At 43.3% G+C, this 7,515-nt stretch overlaps 1 protein-coding gene across 1 annotated transcript; it reads right to left on the reverse strand.

Annotated features, from left to right (window-relative positions):
- Positions 1 to 155: 155 nt before the first annotated feature.
- On the reverse strand, positions 156 to 5,946 carry LOC124042877 (cytohesin-interacting protein-like). Its single transcript, XM_046361012.1, has 8 exons — positions 5,383 to 5,946; positions 4,799 to 4,848; positions 4,535 to 4,589; positions 4,321 to 4,423; positions 2,554 to 2,647; positions 2,173 to 2,239; positions 1,765 to 1,831; positions 156 to 1,536 (listed from the first exon to the last, which is right to left on the reverse strand). Exons 1-8 carry the CDS (start codon positions 5,713 to 5,715, stop codon positions 1,082 to 1,084), a joined length of 1,224 nt encoding a protein of 407 aa, XP_046216968.1. The 5' UTR covers positions 5,716 to 5,946; the 3' UTR covers positions 156 to 1,081.
- Between the last annotated feature and the right edge of the window lie 1,569 nt (positions 5,947 to 7,515).

Raw genomic sequence — 7,515 nt, forward strand, 5'->3', positions numbered from 1 at the left:
CTACCTACCCTTTCATTTAAGTTACTTTTATGCTACCTAACCTTTCATGTAAGTTACTTTTATGCTACCTAACCTTTCATGTAAGTTACTTTTATGCTACCTAACCTTTCATTTAAGCAACAGAAGTAGGCAATATGAGAGTATGAGATAGAGAATATGTAACGAGTGACAGTTTATTTGTGCATTTTTTACAGGTCACTTGTGTTCAGAGAATTTCAAAACATATTTGCTTTGAACCTTAATAAAAGCAGCAATATGAAGACAGCAAGCATAAAACAAATTACATTACACGACACTCCAAGTTACTGAAAAATGTCCTGAATTACAGGAAACTTCAGACGTGTAGTTTATCAAGACAGAAAGTTGTAGATACATAAGCAAGCCAAATGTGGCAATGGGAACAGAAATAGTGAAGAACGTAGCACCTTCTCTGCCCACATCCTGTTTTGAACTGTGCAGTTAACCACGTAGCTAAGAACTCACACTTTTTTACGTGACAAAACTGCCAGACATGCTGTCCAATAACTTGTTTGATCACATGTAAATATGCAACGCATACATGTCTTAAGTTATATACAAGCAAAATGTTTAATTGAGGAAGATCGAGCCTTTTCATTCATAGTCTCTTTTAGTTATCACCCTACATCCAATGGTCACAATTTTAGAAATGGCAAGCACAATCTTTGTTTCATTGGCTGCACACACATGAACTGAGTTCTTGCGTTCCTTATTACAAATAACTGCATTCTTTATTACAAAGAAGTGTTACAATTTTAAGAATTGACGCTGTTTCCTCTAGGATTTTGGTCAAGAACAAATCCTCTGAAAACGGTTGTGTGAAAGTGCAACACCAAAGCAAGTCCATCATGCACACAGTATCAGTAGATAACTGAAGGCTTTTTTTCCAAAGGGAGAATGCTTGCTTCCTCCTAATGCTTCTCATGTCCATAATGCTCATATAGTACGTGTCTCTTCCCGAGTCCAGGTATGGTATCCATATTAGGACTGTCTCAGCGAGAAATGTTTGTATTGAACGTCAAATCACACAAAGACGTACTGTAGTGTTCGTTCATAGCTCAGTTCAGGTGTCCTCCTCCTCCACTGAGTGGTTGAATCCAGGGATGAACTTCAGGATGTGTTTGCGGACGCTGGCTCTTCTGGCCTTCCTGGGGAGAGTCCCAAACAGGGAGGAGACTCTGGAGGCATCCCATGTGGGGGAGGGGGAGGAGAGGGAACTACTGCGGCTGGACAGGCTACCGCTGCGGGTACGGCTGAGGCTGGCTGGGGGCCTGAGGGGCCCCTCCTCGGTGAAGTCACTGGAGAAGAAGCAACTATCGTCTGGACTGGCCACACTGCAGGGGCTCGGGGAGCCCAGGTCGCCAAACACACTGGCCAGGTCACTGTCCTCCGTCATCCCACTCTGGCAGCTACTGTCACTGGAGAAGCGGTGGCCGCGGTGGCCACTGTGTCCTGACAGAGACATTGGAGACATCAGGGAGTCCATAGAGGGGTGTAGAGAACTGTCATTCAGGTTACCTTGAGACAAGAGAAGAGTAGTTAGTTGACAGTGTGAACTTATTCAATCACAGTATTCATGTGCATTATAAAGGATGTGGTTGATAGACAGGATTTTTCTCCCCAGTTCATTTCTCATAATGATGTTCAACAAAGCTCATTAATAGACAGATCAGCGACTCGTCATTTTCACATCAGCTAATGAGAAAGGAAGTTCTGCGGGTTTCAAAGCTGGGCAAAACCCCTCACCTCGCGTAAGACATTTTTCCTGTAATGTGAGCGCTTGCAACTCCACCCTTTTCTCTCTCAGGCTTTGCTGTGTGGACAAAGACGTAGAATGACGATTAGACTCGGTTGACTCGGAGGTCAGCCATACAGTACTTAACATGACCTGTATAATGACGTGTTACCCTGTGACCCAATTCATCTATGTAGGGTCAGTGATGAAATTGTGTTGAGCATACATATATCTATACTGAACCTGTTTCAATACTGTGCTACCGTTGTTCTGTCATGTGTGCTTAGTTGTGCTGTGCTGGGTGGGGTTATGTGGTTGGCTACAGCACAGAGCACACCACCCATATTTTCCACTGTAAGGTCTTATTCAACTAGGGTGTGTTATTGAAGCCAAACATTCGCCCTGTAAGAGAGACACACCTTGAGCAAGCTCATCTTCTTCTTCAGTTCAATCCTCTTCACCACTGTCCCACACACCGTCTCCATCCTGAGATTACACAGGGACTAAATGAGCACAAGCAGCCATAGTTTCTATAAGGTGCGCTAATTCTGACCATGTCCCATAGGGCACTTTATAGTGCACTACTTTGACCAGGGCCCATAGAGCTCTGTTCAAAAGTTGTGCACAATATTGGGAATAGGGTGCCATTTGAGATGCTCCCAAACAAATGTCACAAATAATTCTGACACCGTGATACAATATCAAGGTTCATCAGAATGTTTCTATGCTCAATGTTTTTCTCATTCTTTAGAGTTAGACAGTAACCCTTTGGCTTGGGTCTCATTGCAGGTCTTACTCACCGTAATAGGTTGTTGGATTCTCGAATCAGGTCAACGATGCCCTGATGGCTTGACCCCTCAATGCTGACCCCATTGATGGTGACGATAACATCACCTATGTGAACAGAGCAAGGGGAAGAGGGACAGAGTGAGCAAGAGAGAGAGAGAGATAGAGAGAGAAAGAGAGACAGAGAGAAGAGCATATGAGAGATAGACAGAGAGAGAAAGAGAAGTCAGGCCTTTGCGTTGTTGGCCTTTCTCTGTGTGAAAGTTCCATGTATTGTAATGGGTGTAACGTGGACATCTCTCTGATTCAATCAGATCAATCGTTAATCACCCGCATAGCTGATATTGTGGCAGTGGCAGAGGTGTAACTGCGTTGGAGCTGTCAAATCGGTGAGCAGCTGCTCTTGATCATTGTCACGAAGCCACACCCATCCCACTCGCATTAGAAGTCCAGAACGAGAAAGTGTTGGCTAAATAATAATGACGCTCAAATTGAAAAATCATAAAACTATTAATTTCTACCAGCCTAATCGAGGTGTACTGTAGATCACATCTCACATTTCAGTGTTCGAACTTGTAAACAAGGCTGCATGGGATTTCTCATAATGCGACCCCGTGCAGCCAATGGCAATGTCCACTTTAAGTATAATGACAGGAACCGCTTGTGGATTTGACAGCCCGACACCACCAGAACAAACGCTACAGTGAGGGGAAAAAAGTATTTGATCCCCTGCTGATTTTGTACGTTTGCCCACTGAAAAAGAAATGATCAGTCTATAATTTTAATGGTAAACTTTTTTGAACAGTGAGAGACAAAATAACACCAAAAATATCCAGAAAAACGCATGTCAAAAATGTTATAAATTGATTTGCATTTTAATGAGGGAAATAAGTGTTTGACCCCCTCTCAATCAGAAAGATTTCTGTCTCCCAGGTGTCTTTTATAAGGGTAATGAGCTGAGATTAGGAGCACACTCTTAAAGGGAGTGCTCCTAATCTCAGTTTGTTACCTGTATAAAAGACACCTGTCCACAGAAGCAATCAATCAGATTCCAAACTCTCCACCATGGCCAAGACCAAAGAGCTCTCCAAGGATGTCAGGGGCAAGATTGTAGACCTACACAAGGCTGGAATGGGCTACAAGACCATCGCCATGCAGCTTGGTGAGAAGGTGACAATGACCCAAAACACACGGCCCAGGCAACAGAGGTGTGGCTCAAGAAGAAGCACATTAAGGTCCTGGAGTGGCCTAGCCAGTCTCCAGACCTTAATCCCATGGAAAATCTGTGGAGGGAGCTGAAGGTTCGAGTTACCAAACTTCAGCCTCAAAACCTTAATGACTTGGAGAAGATCTGCAAAGAGGAGTGGGACAAAATCCCTCCAGAGATGTGTGCAAACCTGGTGGCCAACTACAAGAAACGTCTGACCTCTGTGATTGCCAACAAGGGTTTTGCCAACAAGGATTTTGCCACCAAGTGCTAAGTCATGTTTTGCAGAGGGGTCAAATACTTATTTCCCTCATTAAAATGCAAATCAATTTATAACATTTTTGACATGCGTTTTTCTGGATTTTTTTGTTGTTATTCTGTCTCTCACAGTTCAAATAAACCTACCATTAAAATTATAGACGGATCATTTCTTTGTCAGTGGGAAAACGTACAAAATCAGCAGGGGATTGAATACTTTTTTCCCCACACTGTATGCGGATGTCAGCTAAAGCAGATCTGTTTGAATAAAGCGCTGAGTTTGGGCCACAGAGGAAGTAGGAGGTGGGTGTCTCACCGGCGGTCAGACCTGCACTCTCAGCTGAGCTGTCCTCCTGCACCTTGCACACAAACGTGCACATCTCCACCGCCATGCTTTTCTTCAGCTGCATGCCATACGTCTAGAACAAGAGGAATCATACTTCTGTCACTAGGCAGTACTGATAGCGCAGATAAATATTTATTGAAAATGTATTTTGCATTCCTTGTAAAAAACTGATTAAATGTCTTACCTGAATTTCAAATCCAAAAGTCTCATTGTCTTGCTTTTGCAACATAATGGTAGTCCTATGTGCAGGCAGAATTCAGTTACACACTTGTCATAACTTGAGTCATTAAACATAATTGTGTTTGTATCATAGTATTAACAGTCAATAAAATTTCAATCAAATGTATTTATAAAGCCCTTCTTACATCAGCTTTACAGCAACCCAGCCTAAAACCCCAAAGAGCAGGCAAACAGTGCACTATAAAAATGACAAAGGGCTTGTATTTACCTCTGAGGGTCAGTGTAATCCACTAAGGAGTTTGAGCGGGCTCTGTTGGACTGGAAAGTCAAAAATATATTTGTATACATTTTCATACATTTTTTTAAAAATTCACCTTTATTTAACCAGGTAGGCAAGTTGAGAACAAGTTCTCATTTACAATTGCGACCTGGCGATTTCACAACAGTGAAAATAACTATTCTGATTATAAATTCATTTCATGTAAAATAAACAATATTTAGACCAGTCTCTTCATATTCTTGGTAAATAATGTGACAAAATATGTTAATTTATCTTAAACACAGTGTGTTTCCAGGTACACTTTTTCTGCGAGTGAACTAGTCTGTCTCATGTAAAACAAAAATATTACAATTGTCAAACAGCTTTTTGTCTTTGTAAGGGCTCCGTTTTGTTTTGGTAAGTCTTCATGTATTCCTCTCGGATGCCACTGAAACGGTTTCATATACTATCTACAAACATCAATGACCTCTAAGAATAACAAACTGTGTGCAGCTTATAGGTCACATGACTGAAATGATACACAGTAAAACTGTTCCATCTTTTCCTGTTTCTTTCCAAGGTTTCTCACTCACCTGTTGCCAGCCACTTGGCAGAGTCCCGGGAGTAGCCCCCCCATTCTGACTGGTTTTGTTATGGGGTTCCTTCAGGGAGCGCTGATACCACAGACGACCCTTCTTCCTCAGAGAGCCCTCCATAATGTAACTGTCCTGCCTGCTCTGTCGCAGGAGCCTGTTGAGGTTCGTGGTGGATTGCATGGTTGAGTGGAGCGCTCTCTCTTCACAGCACCATATTGCAGCTCTGCTACAGATAGTTCCGTACAGTAACACTGCATGTGTCGTATGTGGTGTGTCCCTGCCCTGCTGTGCTGCTGAAAGCAAATGTGTCAAAGCGGAAATCCACACCATGTGACTATGGCGAACCTGTGTTCGTCAATCACAGCCCTGTGCTCACTTTTTTTCCTTATATTTCTTGTGAACTGTTTGTCTGCTCTGCTGCGGCCGGGAAAAGGAATCTGCTTACGTTTTTCTTTTCTTTTCAAACATCCCCCTTTTCTTTGTTCAGTCTGTGCGATTCGATTTATGGTCTGTCAGAAATCAGCAATGCATGAAAAACTACCACCTCTATGGTCGTGTCTAGCATCACCTGCTTCCCCTTACTCCAGTTTCTGTTTTCTGAACGGGTTCGAGTCAACCTGAGCCTCTCTGGTCCACCGAGCAAAGAGCTTTGTCTTGTGAGGACAGACAAAAGCAGGCTTTCGCTCGGGGCTAGAGACTTGCTTTACAAACACACGGCATGGGTCAATGGCTAGAAGCCACCAGAGGTGGTTGGATCAAAGAGGAAATCACACACAGGCCAATGGTCACGGATAAAAACAAAGTCGGATGTGCTAAAGAAGACTCTCACAGGACATATAAAAAAATACTATTTTCCTAATTAATTTTCTAAGATAAAGAACAATATGTTTTAGATGATTATACAGTACCTTTCCTGTTGCATTCATTCAAATACACCAAAATGTATGATGCGTTTGGGATACAAAACCAATTAAAATTGGTCAAATAGAAACATCAGAATGTCCCACACCTAAAGCCTGTCTTTGTGACACTGTCCCAAATGGCACTGTATTCCCTATATAGTGCACCACTTTTGACCAGAGCCCTATAGGTTGCCATTTGGGACCAGCCCTCACGAAACAGAATGGTTAACGGCAGTGTTGCCTCACTCTAATCCTATCTGGCCCATTGAACCTGCGTGACCCATGGCAGAGCCAGCTACCAAGCTTCCACGGGACTGTCAGGCCAGTAGATTTTCCCCTCCACTGTAACACTGTGTACAGACAAGGAATGTGCACCAAATGACACACTATTCGCTATACAGTGGCATTCGGGAATGTATTCAGACCCCTTGACCTTTTCCATATTTTGTTACGTTACAACCTTATTCTAAAATGGATTAAATAAAACATTTTACTCATGAATCTACACACAAGCCTCCAGAATTGTGCAAAATGTATACAAAAAAAAACACAGACATATCATATTTACATAAGTATTTAGGATCTTTACTTGGTACTTTGTTGAAGCACCTTTGGCAGCGATTACAGCCTCAGTTCGATCGGGTCAAGTGAGGGCTCTGGCTGGGCCACTCAAGGACATTCAAAGACTTGTCCCGAAGCCACTTCTGTGTTGTCTTGGCTGTGTGCTTAGGGTCGTTGTCCTGTTGGAAGAAGAACCTTTGCCCCAGTCAGGTCCTGAGAGCTCTGGAGCAAGTTTTCATCAAGGATCTCTCTGTATAGTGCTCTGTTCATCTTTTCCCCTCGATCCTGACTAGTCTCCCAGTCCCTGCCGCTGAAAAACATTCCCACAGCATGCTGCCACCACCATGCTTCCCTGTAGGGATGGTGCCAGGGTTCTTCCAGACGTGATGCTTGGCGTTCAGGCCAAAGAGTTCAATGTTGGTTTCATCAGACCAGAGAAACTTGTTTCTCATGGTCTGAGAGTCCTTTAGTTGCCTTTTGGCAAACTCCAAGCAGGCTGTCATGTGCCTTTTACTGAGGAGTGGCTTCCATCTGGCCACTCTACCATAAAGGCCTGATTGGTGGAGGGCTGCAAATATGGCTGTCTTTCTGGAATGTTCTCCCATCTCCACAGAGGAACTTTGAAGCTCTGTCAGAGTGACTATCGGGCTCTTGGTCACCTCCCCTG

The sequence above is a fragment of the Oncorhynchus gorbuscha genome, linkage group LG09 (assembly GCF_021184085.1).
Source record: "Oncorhynchus gorbuscha isolate QuinsamMale2020 ecotype Even-year linkage group LG09, OgorEven_v1.0, whole genome shotgun sequence".
NCBI classification, from domain to species: Eukaryota; Metazoa; Chordata; class Actinopteri; order Salmoniformes; family Salmonidae; genus Oncorhynchus; species Oncorhynchus gorbuscha.

Bases quoted from the DNA above. Each gene is read 5' to 3' on its own strand.
- LOC124042877 (XM_046361012.1), bottom strand. From the start codon at position 5,715: ATGGTGTGGATTTCCGCTTTGACACATTTGCTTTCAGCAGCACAGCAG. The intron at 2,648-4,320 runs GTGAGACACCCA...CTGTTCACATAG, and splicing joins GAGTGCAGGTCTGACCGCCG to GTGATGTTATCGTCACCATC. The intron at 1,832-2,172 runs GTGTGTCTCTCT...TTGTCCACACAG, and splicing joins AGAAGATGAGCTTGCTCAAG to CAAAGCCTGAGAGAGAAAAG.